This window comes from Mustelus asterias, chromosome 17, assembly GCF_964213995.1.
Source record: "Mustelus asterias chromosome 17, sMusAst1.hap1.1, whole genome shotgun sequence".
NCBI lineage: Eukaryota > Metazoa > Chordata > Chondrichthyes > Carcharhiniformes > Triakidae > Mustelus > Mustelus asterias.
In genome coordinates, this window is record NC_135817.1 from 8,601,069 (window position 1) to 8,625,295 (window position 24,227).

The following is a 24,227-nucleotide window of genomic DNA, read 5'->3' on the forward strand; positions in this document are numbered from 1 at the left end:
AAAGGTTCGGAAATCTCCGTCGGTCACAGTTGCAAGCGAAGGGTTGGTGGGGGAAGAGGGTCGGCAATTTCCGTCACACAAGGTGGCCCAGCAGCTCGGCAGTTTCCGTCACTCCCAGCGTCGGCGATTGGGGGCCTGTTCGGCAATTCCCGTCACTCTTGGTTTCCAGACGGCTTTATGTCTGTGCTGGGGGGGCGGGCGGAGAGGGGGAGGGAGAGAGCCCTGTTGCGCCTGCGCGGTCGCCATCTTGCTGGCGCTCACTTCTCCAGTGACAAGCGGCAGTGAGTGAAAAGCCGCCTCGGTCACTGAATCAGGGGAGCGGGAGAGGCGGCGGAGTGTCCAAACTTCCCCACCTTAGCAACCGGCATCTGCCCGGTACAAAGCCCGAGCGGGAGACGCCATTTCCTATCCTTACCCTCCCTCTTTTATCATTCTTCACCGAGATAAGATTTTTTTTTTGAATGATGCGGTGAAACGGCTCCCTCTCAGTCAGTCAGTCAGTCAGTGAGGGGAGCCAGGCCTTGTGGCGGTGCCGGTGCTCCTGGGTCAGAGAGGAGGAGGAGGAGGAGGGGAGGTGGTTAAGTGTCCGGCTTGCTCTGTGGGGTGGGTGGCTGGGTGGGCGGCAGCGGCCCCCGTTCCTGTGGAGTGAAGCTTTGAGATGAGGCGGCGGGTGGAGAGGGGGAGGAGGCGGTGTCTCTGAGGGGAGGGGGGTGGGCTCAGAGAGCAGGCACCGGGCGGCCGGCTGCTTCCCCCGGTTCAGTTTTCCTCACAACCCCCTCCCCCCCTTTCCTTATTTATCCCGGCTGCTTTGCCGCAGTCTTGGGTTTATTTTGGGGAGGGGTGAGTGTCTGTGGTGAAGGGGGTTGTTTAAAGGGGTTTATTTATTTATATTCCGTCTGTGTGAGGGGGATTTATTTCTGAGGGGTTGTGTTTCTCTCCCCGCCCCCCCCCCCCCCATGCGATGATGCACCAGTCGGAAAGCACGGCGGACAGGAAGATGGCGCACCCGCTCTACCCCCGGCGGAGCAGCAGCAACCCCCCGGCCGCTGCGGCCTCCTCGGCCTCGCTCTCCAGCCTGATGGGCCGCCCGCACCCGGACGACGGGCCGCCGGGCAGCCTCCGCTCGCCGGCGCAGGGCCCCCCGTGTGCCGGCAACCCCGGCTCGCTGCCGCCGGCCGGGCCTCACCCGCCGCAGAGTCTCAGCCTCCACGCTCCCGGCCCTGGTCCCGGCCCGACCGCCGCAGCTGCTGCTTCTCTCGTTCCCGCCGCCGGCTCCATGGCCGGGGCGCAGATGAAGAAGAAGAGCGGCTTTCAGATCACCAGCGTGACCCCGGCGCAAAACAACGCCGGCTCCAACAACAGCATCGCCGAGGACACCGAGAGCTACGACGATATGGATGAATCTCACACCGAGGACCTGTCGTCTTCCGAGATCCTGGATATCTCCCGGGCCACCGACTACGAGCCGGAGCGGAGCTCCTCCGAGGAGACTCTGAACAATGTGGGGGACGCGGAGACCCCCAGCGCCCTGTCTCCCAACCAGCCTCGCCTGCCTCAGCATCAGTCAGCTCTGTTCAACGGGAGCATCCATGGCCTCCATCCACACCATCACCCTCATCCTCTCCATCATCACCATCATCACCACCACCACCATCATCCTGCCATGGTGGCAGGGCCCGGCATGGTCAACGCTGCCACTGCACCTTCAGCAGGAGGAATAATTCCCCCAGGAAGCGTCACCACTTGTACTGAAAAAAATGGCACCAGTGCACCAATGACTGGATTAATGAGCAGCTCAATTGGTACGCCAACACCACTGACTTCCAACATCAGTACCCCAGGTAATGCTCGAACTGTAAGTGGATTGACCGGTGTTAGTAGCAATATAAATATCAACGTTGGTGGGACAAGTGTTGGTACTAATGCTGTCGGTAATAGTACCAGTGTTATTGGGGCTTCTTCTAATGCTGCAATCTCCACCAGTGTAGCAGGAGGCCAAGTGCCTGCAGTAAGCCAGCAACCTGCAGCTGGCAGTTCCAGGTTCAGAGTTGTGAAACTGGATTCCAGTACTGAACCATATAAGAAGGGCCGCTGGGTTTGCACTGAATTTTATGACAAGGAAAATGTCACTGTTCTCACTGAAGGCACCCCTGTGAACAGGACGGTGGAAAGTGTAAAGCAAGTTGCTGCCACTGATGCAAATTTGGAACGGGAGAGTACAAGTGGAGGGAGTTCGGTGAGCAGCACTTTGAGTGCAGTAGGTTATTACATAGAAACTGCTGGTAATGGGGAGCCAGGGTTGGTTTCTGCACCTCAACAACAGGCCTTTCAAGCACTGTGTAATCAGCAGTTGGATTTTAGCAGTGGTGGTTCGCTGGCACAGAGTGTTTCCCAGCCACAGCTTACACAAGTCCAGCTGCACACTCAAGATGTTATGCATTCGCAGCAGAGGCCAAGTGCTCCCCTCTCTGGTCGAACAAGTCTTGGTAATGTAACAAGTGTTCAACAAGCCCCAATCCAACAGCAGTTACCATACTCTCAGCAACAACAGCCTTCCCAGACCATGTCAGCTGTGTCCCAGCCACAGCAACTATCGTATCCTCAGCAACAGCCAGCTTCACAGATGACAACACAGCATATTATGTCATCAAATACAAGTGCTGTCATTACAGAATATATACAGCATCCTCAAATGCAGCCCTCTGCACAAGCCATGCAGCAGAGCAGTGGTGGAGTTGGATCAACAGCAGTACCATCGGGCCAACCACAACTTGTTCAAGGCCAAGCACAATCTGTATTAGCACAATCTGGACAGGCACCAGGTCAGCCTGTGGGACATGTTTCAGCAATGATGCCACCTACTGGTGCTGCCAATGGGCAGTTGTTAACTGGTCAACAAGGGAATCCAATCTCTCTGTTACAGCAATCCTGCTCACCACCAATTAACAAGTCAACACCGATTGGCTTGCAGCCAACTGTTCCTCAACCTGCCCCAACACAACCTTTGCAGAGCGGTATGGTACAGCCACAGGCCAGTGCATCAGGGCTTGTGCAGCAGGTAACTGTGGCGCCATCAAAACAGCAGTTGTCATCACAACCACAAGGTCAAGGGGTCGAGTGTATTATTCAAAGTGTGAACAATCAGCCAATAACTGGAATAGGTTCTACACCATCCGCTGTGAATGTCAACTTGCCCAGTGTTGGATCTAATGTATCTACCAATATACCCACTGCATCTGCTGTTTCACAGCAAACCGCTACGCAGACCTCTGTGCAGAATGGCAGTTTGATCCAGAATGCCGGTCAGCCTTCTATACCAATGAATGCAAGCCTCCCTGTGGTACAGGGAGGATCACAGAAAATGGTGCCTGGATCTGTTCAGTACTCTACTCCCATCCAGTCACTGTTGAATGCAGTGGAAGATTCACGGCGACAGGCAAACCAGCCAGCACTGAATGTACAACAGGTAGCTATTGGAGAAAGTGTACTGAGTGCAGCTTCTGCTCTGGTCCAGGAAATTGCTAGCAGTGCCAATCTGCCTGCTTCTGCATCACTACTTCCTTTAAAGACCTTGCCACTATCCATGCAACCTGTGGATGGTGAAGATGACAGGTAAGACGTTTTGGCAAAGCCTATTGTGTTTTGTTTGAAAGTGTCAACTCCATGTTTGCATATAAAATAATTTTACAGGAAGCTATTGCAGTTTAGCATTTGTTGCATTTTGCCCTTTAATTCTTTGAACTGTGACTGTTATTTACATGTTCCAGACAGTTATGTTTTTACATTGATAATTCCAACATAATTTGTTTTTATTTTAAAAATTTTCTTCAAAGGTATTTAACTACACATTGAACACTATCACAAGTCAAAATGGCTTCTCCCACTCTTCTGTAGACACAACTTTTTAAAAATTCTTAAATTAGCTGTTACCAGATAAAGGTAACCTCCAAAATACTGCAATTAAGAAAGACGAGAACAGTCTGGAGACTGCAAACAAGAGAGTAAGACCTAAAATCTTCTACAGCATAGTCAAAACATGGAGATTTAAAGTTACGATAGTAAGAAATTAAACAACCAGAAGAAAGGCATGTAATTCTTTCCTTCATCGTACAGCTTTTGTGTTGTAACAATCAGTGTTGTTAGAGGATTAGTCCCATTGCAGATGATAGAGGGGGAATAGGAAAAGGAAGAAAATTAGCTGAAAAATTGCAGGACAGGGAGAGATCATGAATAACAGAAGTATTCTTATTTGGAGAGTAATTAAGCTCTTGAAGATATAATTTAACCTTGTTCAGTGAGAGGTGTTGACCTTTGCACTTGCACCACTGTGCCCATGCTTATTGCTGACGTATCAAGTTGAATTATGTGGAACATTGCCATGGAAGGGCACACTAATTTTTGTATTTTTAGTTGCCAGTTTATGAAGAATTTCTTTCATAAAAGGATTAAAAAGGAAAGCATTGCCTTGCAGACGCAGTACTCGTCAAAATAGTTAGAAAGTGACATTTGACCCTGTGTAGAATATGAGCTGAGCACTGCACACTGAATCAGCCAGTTGTTTGGCTTGTCTGCCCTACATTGCTATGGAATAGTGTAATGCTATAGCACTCTGAACAGGGACTTGGTTCTACCTCCCTTTCATTGGTGATCGGCATGGAGCTGCTGCCAAACGGATGCCTTGTGCCAAAGTTTATACAAATGCTTAACAGATGGTTGATGGATTCAGATAAAAAGATGACTGCCAAAGATAGTATGAACTGAAAGCACCTAGAATTCGAATGAAATATTCTCCTTTTTTGTTTTTATGAATTAGCAGTATCAGTTCCATTTGAATGTTTAAAGTGACTGAAGATGCATGTTTTGATCTAAATATGTAAAATAAAAGTCAGTGCATCAGTCAGGATTAAAAACTAAAACATTTCAAGGTTTACTCTACCTCCACCCTGCCAGAAGAGTTTAATGTCAAAATAACCTTGATGTGACATGAAAATGTGCATGCGTTTACACATAGGGACCTCTTTACCTGCATGTTTGGATTCAAAAAAATGTGTATCTATATATGTGTGCATTTTGTTTGTGTGAAATTGTGAGGCTTTGTTGCAAAAAAAGACTGCACATTGACTTTCAAAGTGTAAAGACCATTGGAAATCCCCATCCCTTCTATTCATTAGGTGTGTGCACTGTGGGGAATGGTACTGAGCTAGCATTATTTTAATTAACATTGAGTTAATGGATCTTAACTGGGAAGTAGTTTAAGGCACTGTTGACTTTGATGTAACTGGGCTAGAGAGAATGGGAGAACCCAGGGTTCTATCTTCTAGTTCTGTTCAGTCATCTCTGCTGGGTGTGTGTAATAGATGCAGGCGACAACAGGATTATGATGTCATAGTCCTCCTCTCTCTTGTCTCTCCTCCTCCCTCTCCTTCTCTCTCCTCCTCCCTCTCTCTTTTCTCTCTCTCCTCCTCCCTCCTTCTCTTCTCTCTCCTCCCTCTCTCCTCCTCCCTCTCTCTTTTCTTTCTTCTCCTCCCTCTCTCTTTTCTTTCTTCTCCTCCCTCTCTCTTTTCTCTCTTCTCCCTCTCTCTTTTCTCTCTCCTCCTCCCTCTCTCTTTTCTCTCTCCTCCTCCCTCTCTCTCTTCTCTCTTCTCTCTCCTCCTCTTCTCTCTTCTCTCTCCTCCTCTTCTCTCTTCTCTCTCCTCCTCTTCTCTCTTCTCTCTCCTCCTCTTCTCTCTTCTCTCTCCTCCTCTTCTCTCTTCTCTCTCCTCCTCTTCTCTCTCCTCCTCTTCTCTCTCCTCCTCTTCTCTCTCCTCCTCTTCTCTCTCCTCCTCTTCTCTCTCCTCCTCTTCTCTCTCCTCCTTCTCCCCCCCCCCCCCCCCCCCCCGCCCCCAATCAAATTTGTTAAATATACTTCAATGTGAGGTCTGTTGAAGGCTTCCTGTGACTGCAAAACTCCACTTCAGCATAAATTATTGCCTTGCACAAACAAGAGAAATGTCAGGAGGGGGATACCAGGGAGGTTGTATGATATAAAGTTTTCAGATATCATAAAGGTTTATTACTTCATTATTGGAAGCTGGTGATTATGGAGTTCCTGCAAAATGCCTTAAATCCATTCTGCTGTGTTCTGAAATGTCAAAGTTTCTATCAGTTCAACAGTGATATGCTGGGAGCTATTTATGGCAAGCTTGTGGCAGCTTGTTAAACCCAAGTGACTGACATCATTGGCTTCTCACTACTTTTTCTTCCCCCCCCCTCTCCATTTCTAAAAATGTAATTTTATCTTTGCTTTGCTCTTCGACTTAAAGGTCTGACATGGGCACAAGTATTAAAACATAGTAGCATTGGGACCAATGCTTGAATTTGAATTTACAATGGCTTTTTCTCCTTTTGCTTCTACAGGACGGTCTGGAATGAAGTATTTCAAATGATTTTTTAAAAATTTTGATAGCTTGGTTCCTTTGCATGGCCTTGGGAGGAGGGAAGCTTTTGTATTTGTTCAAATCATAGAATTAGTCAAACTAAAGCTTAATGTGTCTAGATATTCACCGTAGTTCTTGGCATTTGAAGATGCTGCTTGAAGTAAGGGCTACATTTAATTTGCAACTCCTGAAGAAAATCTTCGGTGTTACTAGTAGCTGATGAGAAAATGAAAATTGTGTTCCTCTTGCTATTAATTCCTGATAGGTATCTAAACTTTAGTTGAAAGTCAGATTTCTAATGAAAGTTAAGGTGGTAGAATCTTGTAAAACAGTTAAACAGTGATGGGGTGCTGGAGCGAGAGATTTTAAGAGATTAAGTTGTTTGAAAAATTGGAACCTGATGGGACCATCTGTGCAATTAGGAACAAAGCTAAAAATGTAAAGTTTTGCAACCATCTAGATAGATGAAATTGAGTTTTCCATTTTTAGTTATATGGCTAACAAAACTGAAGCAGATGATTTTGGGGGGCGGGTGGTGGTGGTGGAGTTCAGTGAAGCTATATTTTGGGGGGGAAAAAAGTCATTTAACCTATTGGCAGCTGAGATGAGAATTTATCAGATTCATTCAAGATTGTTTCACATTCAATAGAAATAGATAAGCAATCAAAGGAACATTTGACCCATCAAATGTTCTCCAACAGCTTGTGATTTCAGTACTGTTGTAGACATTGCATGATTTCATCTGAAAGGAGAAATGTATGCAAGTTAATTCTTTAGAGGCAACCAAACTGATTCCTTCCTGATCTCATAGATAATCACGTGAAAACTGAGATCAAGTTATCCTTCGCTTTCCATCATGGCTATTTTATTCAGTACAGTGTTTATCTATGTCAACAATTATGTTCCTGTAATATCAATCTTTTATAAATAACCATTGGTCCCTAGGGTATTTCACATTGTTTGATTTTGAAGGCCTAACCCCTTCAGATGAGTTACTTTTTCGTCCAAGAATTGAATTTTCTCTTTGGAGTTGACTGGAGGTGTTGAGATATTGAAGCTCTTTGATACATTCTCTGAGAAATGTTATAGGAGCTGTAGTTTCTACCTTGTTTCTGCATAAGGACATTATCGGGGGAGCTAAAATTTTAAGTCAGTGTTTCATGTCCTTTGAAGTGCTGTTGGATCAGGCAATGTCATAAATGGAGAATTCTTTACATTGTAAACCATTAATTAAAATTTCAGACTGGGATGAAAATCCAGTCACTGATATTTGTGCTAGCATGGCAGAGGAATCTATTGGACACTTCAATGATGAACTTGAATATGACCAGAGTCAGCCAGTGCTGGACCACACTCAGTACGAGGTTCTGGAGACTCGGTGGCTGTAGGCTTCCTCAAATTGTTGTATACCAACGCTATAAGTGCTGCAAAGCTTTGGGAGTAGAAGCTGGAAAGGTACCTGCAAGTTAAGTAAATATTGTGAATCCAAAGGGTGATTGGGCCAACGTCAGCCACTTGCGTTTAGAAGAACTTGAGAAGATATCTCCAGGTACTTTAGGGGAGTGTTAAACTTGTCAGGCAAACAAAATCATTCTGAACCAAAGAAGGCAACACTTGGAAGTGAATAAAAACTTGATCAGAGAAATGGAGTTTATAGGGGGTGGGGGGGACGAGATTATAAATAAAAGAGAAAGGCTTTAGGGAAACAACTCCAGTGCTTGAGTCTTAAGATGGCTTAAGGCACAGCTGGTGGGTTGAAGGAAGTTGGGAAGAGACTAGAGGTAGAGGAACTCTAGGCTGAAGGAGGGTGTATAGATAGAAGTCATGTTGTGAAGGAATTTGAACACTCTGGTGAGAAATTTCAATTGGAGGATAGAGTTATTTTAGGTCAATTAGCACAGATGGGTAAGTGGGATTTTGTGCAGGCTGAGAAGCAGGCAATAGAGTTTTGGAGGAACTGAAATTTGGCAGTGGCAGGTAGTGAATGAGGTCTGGTCAGGAATGTAAGGCGGCACAGTGGTTTAGCACTGCTGCCTCACAGCTCCAAGGACATGGGTTCAATTCCCAATTTAGGTCACTGTCTGTGTGGAGTTTGCACATTCTCCCCATGTTTGTGTGGGTTTCCTCCCACAGTCCAAAGATGTGCAGGTTAGGTTGATTGGACATGATAGGTTAGAGGGATTAGCAGGGTTAGGGTTGGGGTTAGAGGTAGACTCAATGGGCCAAACGGCTGCCTTCTGCACTGTAGGGATTCTATGTATGGGCTGGCATAAACTGAATGGGTGGATTGCATATTCTGCACTTGTGAACTTTTTGGCCATGTTTGTTGTATGTAAGGAATAGAAAACCTAGATTGATACCTCAAACAATGAGTGCTGAGGCCACATGTACTGCTACTACCACTTCAGCTTAATTCAGCACTAACCAGGTATTGAACTTCGTCTCTGAGACTGTTTAATGTTAGGTTTGAATATAATTCAGCCTTCTGACGGTTAATGTTCCTGCACTGTTTCTGTAGGATTTCCACTGTTACTGAGTTCAGTTTCTAAATTGGTTTGATTACAACAGTTTGTTGGTTGACTTGTGCCTGAAATTGCCAATTGTTTCAGAAATAAGGTCAGTATCAGAGTTAACACTGTTGCAGAGGCAGACATCTGGTATTATCCTAGCTGATTCAGGATTGAATAATCACTAAAACAGTTATATACCTTCAGCACTGAGCTCCTACGTTTTCTGAAGATGGTGTTACCATGTGCCCACCTTGACTCCCAAGTGATCATTTTGTAATGTTTGAGCTTGCACACTGCATTCTGAATACTGACATTTGTGTATTTGTGCTCACTATCTGAACTTGACTGGACAGAACATGGAAATGCTAATGTATTGCTTTGCCAAAAGCTCAAAAATGACAATATCCCAAGCTTCATGGTAACTAGGCTGCTAAATATAAAGCAATTTATTTAGAAGTAAGCTACTGATGGTGAAATACAAACATAAACATAAATTCTGTTGTATAATGTTCTATTATGTATATCAGCTGCTTGTGATTGTTTTTGTATATTGCGGTCCAGAAACCACCTTGTGTTGAGAGGCCAGTGGTATTACCACAGAACAGAGAAAACCGAGTTACTTTTGGTTCCATGGTTATAATTATAATCCTGTCTTAAACTGCCTTTTATGTTTAGTTGGCTGTAAGTTACATCATAAAGGTAAATTCCATGCTTTCAACATGTTGACGATAAGGTTCAAAGACACAAAATAGACTCCCAGTAGTACTGTAGTGGTGCCAATCGCTACATTTTTGGTGGATTTAACGGAAATATCCTCAGTTATAGCAATACTTTTGTTGCTGGTATAAATGCAACTCCTGAACTTTAGCTGTCGCTCTTTTTATTGCACCTGCATGTTATTGAAGGCCTAATAGTCTTTTCAATACTTGATACACTTGGGTCTGATTATTTCTCCAGTTGAAGGTGACATTGACGTTTAAAGTTGGTTTATGGGTGAGACATTGTCTACAGTTGAATGGATCCGAACTCTTTCTTCTTAAACCCAAGTCTCAAGGAGATTGCCCTGTGCAGATCTATTGAACACTCCCTTTCCACGAGCAAATGTTGTTTAACAGTCCGTGTGTGGTTTAATGCATTACATTCTGGGTCTTAAAGGAGTCCTTTGCAGTGTGTTTTAGGAAATGGGAAGTGTTAGTTTATTTTTATGAGCTTAGTTTTCGTGCTGTGATCTGCTGTCAGATGCTGCACTGGTGATGAGAATATGATAAATCTGTAATAGGATTTATCCAAACATGTTTAAAACTGGCTAATCCAAAACAAAAATGGAGATCAATGACATGACTTTCTGTTGAAACTTTCATGAAACTTCACTTTTTCCTATGCAAATAAATTGACATTGACTTATTGCATAGTCTTTACAGTAAAGGACCAACCACTTAGTCCAATAGGCCCATGCTGGTGTTATTACTCCACTCACCCAAGCCTTCTCCCACCTTTATCTTAACTCTTCATCGTAACCTTCTTTTCCCCTTTGTGTTTGTCAAAATTACCTTAAATGCATCTGTGCTGGTTGCCTTACCAAGCCTTGTGGTAGCAAGTTCCAATTCTGGCCACTCCAGGGGCAACAAAGGTACTTATTAGTGACTATCATGTATATTTATGGTCCCTAATTCTGCTCTTCCCCCATAAGTGGAAATATCTTCTCTATGTCCACAGTATCAAAGGTGTATGTGACCTCTTATTCTTCCTACCAAAACACACCTCACAATTATCTATATTGAAGTTCAGTTTCTAATTACACACCTATTCTGCAAGTTTATTAATGACTTCCTGTATTAACTACACCACCATTTGGTGTTGTATGCAAATTTTGAGACCGTACTTCTGATTCCTGAATTCACGTTTATGTAAATAGTGAGCAACCATGGTCCTAACACTGATCCTTGTAGAACATTACTTTTTACAATTTTCCAGGCCTTTAGCCCCCTATTCACTGTTTTGTAGCCATTTGTTTTTTCACTTGTCCCCTGATTTCAATATGCCCTTGTCCATGTCATACAATTGGAGGTCTTTTTGGAAATCAAAATATAGTGCACATTCTGCATTAGACCATATCTACCCTTTTCTGTTTGTGCAAAGAATTGAAAAAGTTGAATTTTGGTGGAAGTGTTGTACTTTCCACCCATACAATGTTCTGATTTCAGAAGTGTGTATTGATTTGAGTAGATTTATTGGCATAGCTCTGGTTCCTTAGTATTGTGTACTGCTGAGGATCAAGACTTCTCAGTTCACCTTAATTGGTCCCACCCTGCAGTGTTTTAGTGGAGTACCTGACAGTAAAGGGAAAGGTATTCAGCATTTTTCAGGCACGGTTCTTTTTTTTTGGAGCTGGTGTTTATGCTAAGATGCATGTGCAATGGCCTGTGGCATGTTTGAGTTCTAAGCTAGAAAATAGCTTCTTTCACGGCAAAGCTTGTAACCACTTTTAGGTATTTTAGAAACCTCGTCTGTGGTTTTATTTTTGTCTGATGTAGGTAAGCATATACGCGAAACATGTCACTCTTATTTCCTGCCAGGCTTTTTATGTGGAGTAATTTGTTTAAACTCTGGTTGCTAAGTTTGGCTCTGTGGTGTCTATAATAAATAGATCATCTGAATGTTCTGTTTTTTTAACCTCAGAGGAGGGTCACAAAATCTGGTGGAATAAAGGCTGCAGAAAATATTTCTTCCTTGGGTCAAAATAAAATGGATAAACCACTAAGTGGCAAAAGTGTTTTGGAAAGTGCAAGTAAAACTGTTTCATGCATGCAACTGTCTTCACAAAATGTTATGCCAAAAAGGAGTTGAGGAATCTTGATGGCTCCCACTTTTCCACACCCATTCCCTAGAAAGTTTGTAAGTAATTAGATGTATGCTTGAGAAATTATTAAATTTTGCCTGTGCAAAGCCAAAGAAATGGCAATGTGCTAAAGTAATTTACAGTCTCATCTTTTTTTGGAACCTATGAGGGAAACTTAGTGGGTATAACCCAGATATTTTAAAATTATTCCAGTTAAAATTTCATTAATCCATAATTCACTCGGTTGTGCATAGATGGGAGCTGAAGGTGTTTAGCTATGGCCAACAGTTCTGCCTAAAGTTAGCCCTTTTTCAGGAATTTTCCTTTTTTTTGTCTCCCAGGACAACTTGAAAGCTTTGGACTTGAGTATAACTTTATGGGTGCTAATTTGTCTTTCTTGTGACCATTATTGTATCAACTTTGGTGATAAATATTGGTGTCACAGCTAAGCCAAGTTCTGTTCTCAACTAATGCCTAAATGCATACTTTCTGCACATGGTTGGCTAGATGATGATCAGTAGTGAGTTTTTCCTTCCTTACCAATCCCACTATATCCAAGAAGAACTAACTCTGCAAATTCTGTGGATGGAACCTGGTGTGGCCTGCCCAGCTGAGTTGCTTAACGTGAATAAAAAGACTGGCTTATGTTTATCAAGCACCTTTCAGAATGTCCCAAAGCATTTCATTTTGGAGTTCTGTCACTACATAAGAAACATGACAGCCAATTTATACAAAACCCCCCACAATTGCAATGCAATAAATGAGCAAATCATTTGCGTTCCCTATTGGTTGAGAATTAAGTGTTGACCAGGTTACCCAGTGAACTTCTCTGCTCTGTTTTGAATTCTGCCTAAATTTTGTATACTTAAAGCACTCACCAGCATATATTTTGTATGTTCTGGCCATTGTGTCATATCCCCTTCTAGTTTGCTGTTAGACAAAATTTAGAATGTTAATCAGTTATTTGACGCTTTCTGTTTTTTTATTCTAACCCCACTCCTTCAAATAAAACAAAGCTGCTTTAGAACATAGAACAGTACAGCACAGAACAGGCCCTTCGGCCCACGATGTTGTGCCGAGCTTTATCTGAAACCAAGATCAAGCTATCCCACTCCCTATCATCCTGGTGTGCTCCATGTGCCTATCCAATAACCGCTTAAATGTTTCTAAAGTGTCTGACTCCACTATCACTGCAGGCAGTCCATTCCACACCCCAACCACTCTCTGCGTAAAGAACCTACCTCTGATATCCGTCCTGTATCTCCCACCACGAACCCTATAGTTGTGCCCCCTTGTAATAGCTCCATCCACCCGAGGAAATAGTCTTTGAACGTTCACTCTATCTATCCCCTTCATCATTTTATACACCTCTATTAAGTCTCCCCTCGGCCTCCTCCGCTCCAGAGAGAACAGCCCTAGCTCCCTCAACCTTTCCTCATAAGACCTACCCTCCAAACCAGGCAGCATCCTGGTAAATCTCCTCTGCACTCTTTCCAGCGCTTCCACATCCTTCTTATAGTGAGGTGACCAGAACTGCACACAATATTCCAAATGTGGTCTCACCAAGGTCCTGTACAGTTGCAGCATAACCCTACGGCTCTTAAACTCCAACCCCCTGTTAATAAAAGCTAACACACTATAGGCCTTCTTCACAGCTCTATCCACTTGACTGGCAACCTTTAGAGATCTGTGGATATGGACCCCAAGATCTCTCTGTTCCTCCACAGTCTTCAGAACCCTACCTTTGACCCTGTAATCCACATTTAAATTTGTCCTACCAAAATGAATCACCTCACATTTATCAGGGTTAAACTCCATTTGCCATTTTTCAGCCCAGCTTTGCATCCTATCTATGTCTCTTTGCAGCCTACAACAGCCCTCCACCTCATCCACTACTCCACCAATCTTGGTGTCATCAGCAAATTTACTGATCCACTCTTCAGCCCCCTCCTCTAAGTCATTAATAAAAATCACAAAGAGCAGAGGACCAAGCACTGATCCCTGCGGCACACCGCTAGCAACCTGCCTCCAATCCGAAAATTTTCCATCGACCACCACCCTCTGTCTTCGGTCAGACAGCCAGTTACCTATCCAATCGGCCAACTTTCCCTCTATCCTACACCTCCTCACTTTCATCATAAGCCGACCATGGGGGACCTTATCAAACGCCTTACTAAAATCCATGTATATGACATCAACTGCCCTACCTTCATCAACACACTTAGTTACCTCCTCAAAAAATTCTATCAAATTTGTGAGGCACGACTTGCCCTTCACGAATCCGTGCTGACTATCTCGGATTAATCCGCATCTTTCTAAATGGTTGTAAATCCCATCCCTAAGGACCCTTTCCATCAATTTACCAATCACCGAAGTAAGACTAACCGGTCTATAATTACCAGGGTCATTTCTATTCCCTTTCTTAAACAGAGGAACAACATTCGCCATTCTCCAGTCCTCTGGCACCATCCCCGTGGACAGCGAGGACCCAAAGATCAACGCCAAAGGCTCTGCAATCTCATCCCTTGCCTCCCACAGAATCCTAGGATACATTTCATCAGGCCCAGGGGACTTATCGACCTTCAGTTTATTCAAAACTGCCAAGACATCCTCCCTCCGAACATCTATTTCCTCCAGCCTATTAGCCTGTAACACCTTCTCTTCCTCAAAAACATGGCCCCTCTCCTTGGTGAACACTGAAGAAAAGTATTCATTCATCACCTCGCCTATCTCTACTGACTCCATACACAAGTTCCCACCACTGTCCTTGACCGGCCCTAGCCTCACCCTGGTCATTCTTTTATTCCTCACATAAGAGTAAAAAGCCTTGGGGTTTTCCTTGATCCGACCCGCCAAGGACTTCTCATGTCCCCTCCTAGCTCTCCTAAGCCCCTTTTTCAGCTCATTCCTTGCTAACTTGTAACCCTCAATCGAGCCATCTGAACCTTGTTTCCTCATCCCTACATAAGCTTCCCTCTTCCTTTTCACAAGACATTCCACCTCTTTTGTGAACCATGGTTCCCTCACTCGGCCATTTCCTCCCTGCCTGACAGGAACATACCTATCAAGGACATCCAGTATTTGTTCCTTGAAAAAATTCCACTTTTCATTAGTTCCTTTCTCTGACAGTTTCTGTTCCCAACTTATGCCCCCTAATTCTTGCCTAATCGCATCATAATTACCCCTCCCCCAATTGTAAACCTTGCCCTGCCGTACGGCCCTATCCCTCTCCATTACAATAACAAAAGACACCGAATTGTGGTCACTATCTCCAAATTGCTCTCCCACAACCAAATCTAACACTTGGCCCGGTTCATTTCCCAGTACCAAATCCAATGTGGCCTCACCTCTAGTCGGCCCATCCACATATTGTGTCAGGAAACCCTCCCGCACACACTGCACAAAAACTGCCCCATCCGAACTATTTGACCTACAAAGGTTCCAATCAATATTTGGAAAGTTAAAGTCCCCCATGACAACTACCCTGTGACCCCCACACATATCCATAATCTGCTTAGCAATTTCTTCCTCCACATCTCTATTACTATTTGGGGGCCTATAGTAAACTCCTAGCAACGTGACCGCTCCTTTCCTATTTCTAACTTCAGCCCATATTACCTCAGTGTGCAGATCCCCCACGAAGTGCCTTTCCGCAGCCGTTAAACTATCCTTGATTAACAATGCCACTCCTCCACCTCTTTTACCAGCTTCCCTACACTTAGTGAAACATCTATACCCCGGAACGTCCAACAACCATTCCTGTCCTTGTTCTACCCACGTCTCCGTAATGGCCACAACATCGTAGTCCCAAGTACCAATCCACGCCCCAAGTTCATCTACCTTGTTCCGGATGCTCCTTGCATTGAAGTAGACACACTTCAACCCACCTTCCTGTCTACCAGTACCCACCCTTGACCCTGATACCTTCCCCAATACCTCACCACCCTCACTGACTTCTGGACTACAACTCCCTTTCCCACTCCCCTGACAAATTAGTTTAAACCCCCCTGAAGAGCCGTAACAAATTTCCCTCCGAGGATATTGGTGCCCCTCTGGTTCAGGTGCACCCCGTCCTTTTAGCTCATCATTGCAGGAGTTCAAAACATTGAATTAAATTTGGGCACAAGATGCATATTTAAAAGTAATGCTTTGTTTAGTGAACTGAGAAGTCTTGATCCTCAACAGTATGTAAGAACTGTGACAGCCAGTTTATACATAGGTAACAGGAGACCATATGAATATTATTCATTTTACAGCAATCATAAAATACAATGCTTTCCTAAACATGTAAATTGTCATCATTTGAAAGGTACTTTATTGCCATCCTTATTTTTAAGTAGATTTGTTAACCAGTTAACAGATCAGCTGTTAATCTGTGTAAAATGAGAAATCTCTTTAACAAAGTATGAAAGATTCTTACTTTCAAAGAAAGATACAAACATCCTGATTTGAGCTGGCACTGGGTCCAAGCTGAATTTATTGGCTCTTTCAGTAAATAAGTCACAGAATTATTTGCTGTAGAATATTCTCGTTGTTGAATTATTTCAGCAACTTCTGTTAACTCTTGTTCAGCAGCTTTTGTGAACTTTGTATAAATTTGTAATTTAATCCTACTTTTCCAACTTTCATCATTCGATGTAGTGCGACTCGTCTTATTAACCCATGCCACATATCAGACGGTGGGAAGTATTCTTCTGTACTTCAGTGAGTTTTGAGCGATTCATGTAACTTGCTATTTACCTCTTCTGCATTGGCTTAACTTCATAACATTTGTTCTTTGATTCAAGCCCACCTCCAGGACTTGAGTACGTCTTCCACACTGAGACTTCATTATAGAAAGTGCTGCATTAACTGATGCCATCGTTTGGAATAAACATCTAACCAAAGCCTTGCCTGCAGGCTCGGGTGAATGTAAAGGATCCCATGTGAGCCATTAGAAGAAGAGAATGGATTTCTCAAAATTTCGCATGCTAACAAAATACAAGGAAAGGAAAAGGAGGTGGTGTAGCTTTGCTGGTGAAGAAAAGGATCATTGCTGTAATGAGAAATGACATGAGCATGGGAGATCAAGATGTGGAATCAGTCCGAGTAGAAATAAGAAATAGCAAAGGAAAGAAGTACTTGGTAGGAATAATCTATAGGTCCCCAAGCAGTGGTTCCTCAGTGAGACACAGTATAAATCAGGAAGTACTGGGGCTTGCAAGAAAGGTACGGCAATAATCATGGGTGATTTTAGTATGCACATAGATTGGAAGAATCAAATTGGCAAGGGTAGACAGGAGGCAGAGTTCATTGAATGTATTAGAGATTGTTTCTTGGAACAGTATGTTGTGGAACCAAGCAGGGAGCAGGCTACTCTGGATTTGGTATTGTGTAATGAGGAGGGATTAATTCATGACCTCATAGTTAAGGATCCTCTAGGGAGTAGTAACCATAGTATGATAGAATTCAAAATTCAGTTTGAGGGTGAGAAAGTGGAGTCCCACACTAGCGTTCTGGAATTAAACACAGGCATGAGGACAGATTTGGCCCGAGTAGAGTGGGCAGGAAGGCTAAAAGATAGGACAGCGGATGAGCAGTGGCAGTTGTTTAAGGAAATACTCAAGTCCTCACAACTAAAATACATCCCAGTGAGGAAGGAAGATGGTAAGGGGGGTAAAAATCAAGCATGGCTAAACAAGGAGGTCAAGGACAATATAAAGACACAAACTAAGGTATACCATGTTGCAAAGGCCAGAAGATTGGGAAACTTTCAAACATAAACAAAGGGATGCTTAAAAAAAAGTAATAAAAAGATCTAAGGTAAACTATGAAAGAAAACTAGTGCAAAATATCGAAGTGTAGCAAAAGCTTCTATAGGTATATAAAAGAGAAGAGAGTCCCTAGGGTGAATGTTGGTCCCTTGGAAGATGAAACCGGAGAGTTTATAGTGGGGACCACTAAAATGGCAGAGATACTAAATCAATACTTTGCCTCAGTTTTCATGGTGGAGGACACTAGTACCATTCCTATAGGAATGAGCAAGTCAGAGGTAATAGAAAGGGTAGAGCTGAGAACAATCAATATTGATAGGAAAAAGATACTCAGCAAACTATTGGGATTGAGGGCAAATAAGTCTCCTGGGGCGGACGGGCTACATCTAGGGTATTAAAAGAAGTGGCGGCAGAGATAGTGGATCCATTGGTTATAATATTCCAAAATTCCATGGACACAGGAAAGGTTCCAATGGATTGGAAAAATGCTAATGTAATGCCCTTATTCAAAAAGGGAGGGAGGCAAAATGTGGGAAATTACGGATCAGTTAGTTTAACATCTGTTGTTGGGAAGTGTTAGAATCAATTATCAAGGAAGCACTATCAGGACATTTGGAAAGTCAAAACGCTATCCATCAGAGCCAGCATGGTTTTATGAAAGGTAAATCATGTTTGACTCATTTGCTAGAGTTCTCTCAGGATGTAACAAGCAATGTGGATACTGGGCATCCTGTAGATGTAGCATATCTGGACTTCCGGACGGTGTTTGATAAGGTGCCACACAAAAGGTTAATTCACAAGGTTTGATCACATGGGATTTGCGGTTATTTATTAGCTTGGATCGGTGACTGGCTGATGGAAGAAGACAGAGAGCTGAGATAAATGGGTTTTTTTCTGGTTGGCAAGTAGTAACTAGTGGGATGCCATGGGGTTCGGCCCTTGGACTATTTACAATCTATATTAATGACTTGGATACAGGGATAGAAGGCTCTATAGCCAAATTTGCAAAAAAAAGGCGGTACAGTAAGTTGCAATGAGGAAATAAGAACCTTACAAATGGATATAGATAGGTTAGGAGAGTGGGCCAAAATGTGACAGATGGAGTTTATTGTGGATAAGTGCAAGGTCGTGCATCTTGATCGCAAAAATGGGAAGGCGACTTATTACCTAAATGGGGAGAGACTTTGGAGAGCTCCAGTGCAGAGGGATCTGGGTGTCCTGGTTCATGAGTCACAGAAAACTAGCATGCAGGTACAGCAGATAATAAAGAAAACAAATGGAATCTTGGCATTTAGAGCTAAAGGAATAGAATATAAAGGTAAGGAAGTATTGTTGCAACTATTCAAGGCATTGGTGAGACCGCACCTGGAGTATTGTGCACAGTTTTGGTCCCCTTATTTGAGGAAAGATGTAGTGGCATTGGAGGCAGTTCAGAGGATTCACTAGATTGATTCCAGAGATGAGGGGTTTGTCGTATGAAGAGAGATTGAACAGTTAGGCCCCTCTGGAATTTAGAAGAATGAGGGGAGATCAAATTGAGATATTCAAGATGGTAAAAGGTATGGATAAAGTAGGTGTGGAGCAGGTGCTTCCACTGGTGGGGCATTCTAGGTTGAGAGGTCATAGTCTTAGGATAAGGGGTAGCAAATTTAAAATAGAGTTGAGGAGAAACTACTTCTCCCAAAGGAATCTGTGGAATTCGCTACCCTAAAGTGCGGTGGATGCTGGGACAGTGAGTAAATTTAAGGAGGAGTTAGACAGATTTTTAATTGGTAATGGGTTGAAAGATTATGGGGAGAAGGCAGAAAAATGGGGATGAGGAGCATATCAGCCATGATCAAATGGCAGAGCAGACTCGATGGGCCGAATAGCCTAATTCTGCTCCTATATCTTAGGAACTTGCATTAACCAATCATTCATCTCTCTGCTGATTGTGGGTCCTTGCTGTGTACAAACTGGCTACTATTGCCTACAAAACAAGTAGCTGATTAGCTGAGATGTTTAGAGGATGTGATTAAGGTGCACCTTTCCCATTTTCTTTGTGTCTCATGTCTGTCAGATGGACAAGTAGTATGCTGTGCAGTACTGCCAAACAGCTCCTACTTTCCCAATTCAACTTAAATTAAGGAGATAGTTGTTCAGGAGTGCATTTAAGCATGAGAGTTGATTCAGTAATTGGGGTGTGATGGAAGCTTGTTTTTCCAGTTTTGTTCAGATAGGCTAGTTACAAATGCTGATTGTTGCAACAACTGCTAGTTGAGAGGTAAAGTTATATTTGGAGGAGTGTGTTGTGTAGGGAAAAGTATGTTTTCTTGGGCAGAGCTTTAAAGCCCTATCCAATAAACCAACATCATAACCAATCTCCGCATTCCTAATTGGGAATTAGAAATGGAAAATGCTGGAAATATTCATGCGGTCAGGTAGCATCCGTGGAAAGAGAAACAGAATTATAAAATACTTGAAAGATCATCTACTTGAAATGCTGTTGTTTCAGTTTCCAAAGTCCGAAGTATTTTGTTTTTGTGTTGGTGTGGTTACTTTTCATGATGGAGGGAAGGGTGCAGTGGTGTTCCTTCCCCATGGGTCAGTATTGGGACCACTGCTGTTTCTGATATGTATATCGTTTTGGGTTTATTGGGCATAATTTCAAAGTTTGCAGCTGATAAGAAACTCATGAGGTGGTTAACACCAGACTTGAACAGTCATGTGCAGACACTTGGCAATGTAATTTAATATTTAGAAGTGTAAAGCTATTTTGGTAGGAAGCATGAGTAAAAGCAATGTAAACTAAATGGTACAATAAGATGCAGGAACCTAGATGATTGAAGACAGTAGAACAAGTTGAGAAGGCTATTAAAAGCAAATGGAATCTTTACTGTGAGAAGGCAGTTCAGAGAAGGTTCACTCGGTTGATTCCTGGGATGAAGATTGAGTAGGTTGGCCCAATAATCATTTGGAGTTGAGCAGTATGAGAAGTGATCTTATTGAAACATATATTCTGGTGGGACTTGAGTGGGTCAATGCGGATAACCTGTTTTCCTCAGAGTCTAGAATTCAGGAGGTCAGTTTCAGAATAATGAAATTTTAAGATGGTGTTGTGGAATTTCTTCAGAGAGTCATTAACCTTTGGAATTCTTTACCTCAGAGAGCACTGGTCATTGGATATATTCAAGGCTGAGTCGAAACAGATTCTTGATCCAAAATGAAGTTAGGGTTATGGGGACAGGCAGGAAAGGAGTTGAAGCCACAATCAGTTCAGCCATGGTTTATTGAATGGTGGAGCTGGCATGAGGGTCTGAATGGCCTACTTGTTGGCTTTATAAATAGAAGCACAAGAGTATAGAAGGTAGGGGATCATGCTGAAATTTTAGTCATGTTGCTTAGGCCTTAGCTTGTCTATTGCATGACATTCATTTTTGGATACCCACTTTTAGAAGGATGTCAAGGCCTTGGAGTGCAAAAGAGATTTATCATAATGGTGCCAGGAATATGGGAGTACAGTTTGTGGAGAAGCTGCGGCATAAACTAGAACTCCTAATTGGCCAAAATGGTAAGGTGTAAGCTTATTGCTCATCTTTGTCAGGGCACACAAAAGGACAGGCAAAGTAATACAATCAGTAGAAAGAGCTGAATTACTTTTACTAGCATCCCTTAGGTTATTCATTAAGCTCTAAAAAGGCAAATGCACTTAACCTAAGCAAGTGTAAAAATGAATGTCTGTGACATGATGTAAGATGTACCATAAATGGCCAGCTTCTTGACATGGCTTGGGTGACTGCCTTCATTCTGCCTCATCTCATGTACCCACGCTATCAACTTCTGTTTTGTAGGATCTTTAACATTAAATGTTCCAATATGCTTTACAGCAGCATTATAAACCATTGGATCACATGAGAGATTATAGATCAAAAGATTGGTCAAAGAATAGGCTTTAAGAAGCATTCTAAAGGAGGAAAGAGAGGTTTAGGGAGGAATTCCACAGTTTGGGATTGAGCCAGCTGAAGGTATGGCCACCAGTGGTGGAGCAACTAAAATCAGGCATGCTTAAAACACCAGAATTGCATGAGCACAGACACCTTGGAAGGTTGTGGTACTTGAAACTACTGGGATGGGGGAGGGCTGAGATCATGGAGGGATTTGTAAGCAAGGAAGACAGATTTAAAATAAAGATATCACTTAACCAGTAGCCAAAGTAGGTCAGTGCACACAAGAATGATGGGTGCACAGATTTTGGTGCAAGTAAGGACACTGGCAATAGAATTTTGAATGATTTGAAATTTACGGAGAGTGGAATGTGGGAGGTCAACCAGGTGAGTTGGAATAGTGAAGTCTAGAGGTAACAAAAGGCATAGTTGCAGGTTTCAGTGCAGATGAGCTAGTTCCTCAATTATAATTGATTTTCTTGTAACTGACTTTGAACCAACTGATTCGAAGGCTTTAGTAGATAACCAGTAATTTAGATGGTATTTTAACAAACGTGATCAGTAACTTGAACTAATCCACTGCAGTGATCATATGCCTCCATCCTTATTTGATTGTAGTTAGGAGTCAGTTTAGAACTTCCAGTGATCTGCTTGTTTAGGCTGAAAGTGATGTTTGGGTAATCTGTTGTCTTTTCTAACTATGTCGCACTTTAATAAACACACACTGAAGCTGGATTTGGGAAACAAATTGAAGCAAATCTGCACATCATCCTTCCTGTCTAAAACTGAAATGCAAGTAAGGTTTCTTGTTTGAAATGTCAGTGCCACGTTGCCCTGGATGTCAGCATACACAATTTTTCATTGGCTCTGCCGTTCACACTAGATCTTGGCTCCAACAGGGAAAATATTGAAGTACTGGTGGGGGTTAGCAGTAATGCGCTCCTACAGTTAAATCTGATACTTCAGGTTCTGCCCTCACCATGTTATCTGGGGTCAAAATCTATACTCCCACTGTGCACAGAAAGTTGGAGAAGTTAAGGGCTTTTGCCACCTATTCTGTGCAAAATCTCATTGAAGACTCTAGAATCCACGCAAAACTATTGGAAGTGGATCTAGCACCAGGATGCAGTATTTATGCCATTTTGTTCCCTTTTTACTGCTCTGTTCTCTCCGCCCCCCCCAAAAGAAAACTTTGGCTACTGGTTAAGTGATATCTTTATTTTAAATCTGTCTTCCTTGCTTACAAATCCCTCCATGATCTCAGCCCTCCCCCATCCCAGTAGTTTCAAGTACCACAACCTTCAGTACAGTTTGGGATGGAAGCTTGGAAAACTCCATGGATACAGGAGTTCATGAAGTGGCAAAATGTTTTATTAGTGTTTGCAGCAAATTCTGAGTGCATTGTTGGTGTTGCAGATTTTTAACACTGCCAATATTTTATGGTTTTGGTGGTATATTATCATGTACTGGAGATCAGCAAACTTAATCATGCATACTGACATTGGTACAACTCTCTTTCAATGAGTGAAAACTGCAGATAACTCCTACACGAGTATTTCCAACTATAGCAGGCACGCCTGCAAACAAACTGCAGCACAGAGGCAACACCGTACTCCTCTGTTCTGACTCATTAGCTCATATTGGAGCACTAGCCAATCTCACAAATTAGAAGGTCTCCAGGGCTTCTGTCAGCATAGTTTCCTCCAAATGGTTGCGTTTCCTTGGGGCCACCAAGCAATGTCTTATAATCAGAGTTTCTCCATATCATGCTATTTGCACTATCAGCACCTGATGCTCAGTGGTCCCATGATATAACTTGTCACAAATTATTTCATTTGAAAACAAAGGATTTTGGAACAGTGATTCCCTTCATGTCTCTCCACTATCAGGAATCATGGCTTTTCCAAAGATAAATATATTAAGATTTTATGAACACTTTTTTTGGTGCACAGATTGTGGCAAAACAACAACTTTCATTTATGTTGTGTCATTCATGTAGTAAATTGTCCTGAGATGCCTAATAAACATTCATAGAATCATAGCATACAAGAGTGGAGGATGGGAGGCCAGCCAAGTCAATATTAGAAGTGGGCAGGTAAGCGCAAGGCAATAACCATCTCCAACAGGTGAGTCTCTAACCAATGCCTCTTGGCATCCAATGGAATTTCCACTATCTACAAGGCACAAGTCAGGAGTGTGATGGAATACTCTCTCCTTGGCTGGATGAGTACAGCTCCAACAACACTTCAGAAGCTCAACACCATTTGGGACAAAGTAGCTTGCTTGACTAGTACCCCATCCATCAGCTTTCATTGTCCCTGCCACCAATGTACCATGGTCACTGTGTGTACCATCTATCAGATGTAATGCAACAACTTGTCAAGGCTTCTTTGGCAGTACCGTCCAAATTTGTGACCTCTACCATCTAGAAGTGCAAGGGCAGCAGGCACATGAGAACGTCACCGCTGCAAATTCTGTCCAAGTCTTATAGTGTCTTATTGTTTAATAATCACTGGGTCAAAATCCTAGAACTTGCTACCTAACCACACTGGGTGTACCGACATCACAGGGACTGTAGTAGTGCAAGGTGATTACTTGTCACCACCATCTTGAGTGCAATTAGTGATGGACAATAAATTCTGACCTTGCCAGTAATCACCAGGTTTCATGAACAAATCAGAAATCAAGGCTTGGATGATGGTTTCAGCAGCAGATGAATTGAGGCAGACTTGGACAATATTACAGAGATGGAAGTAAACATAATTGATGGAGTGTATATGAGGCTG

At 42.9% G+C, this 24,227-nt stretch overlaps 1 protein-coding gene across 1 annotated transcript in view; it reads left to right on the top strand.

The window, feature by feature from the left end:
• The first annotated feature begins 225 nt into the window (after nucleotides 1-225).
• The window catches only part of LOC144506314 (TSC22 domain family protein 1-like), a 220,445-nt gene continuing 196,443 nt past the window's right edge, over nucleotides 226-24,227 (top strand). Inside the window, exon 1 of the mRNA XM_078232262.1 lies at nucleotides 226-3,612. Within this exon, the coding sequence (XP_078088388.1) occupies nucleotides 962-3,612 (2,651 nt within the window). The 5' untranslated portion in view covers nucleotides 226-961. The remainder of the gene's footprint in view (nucleotides 3,613-24,227) is intronic.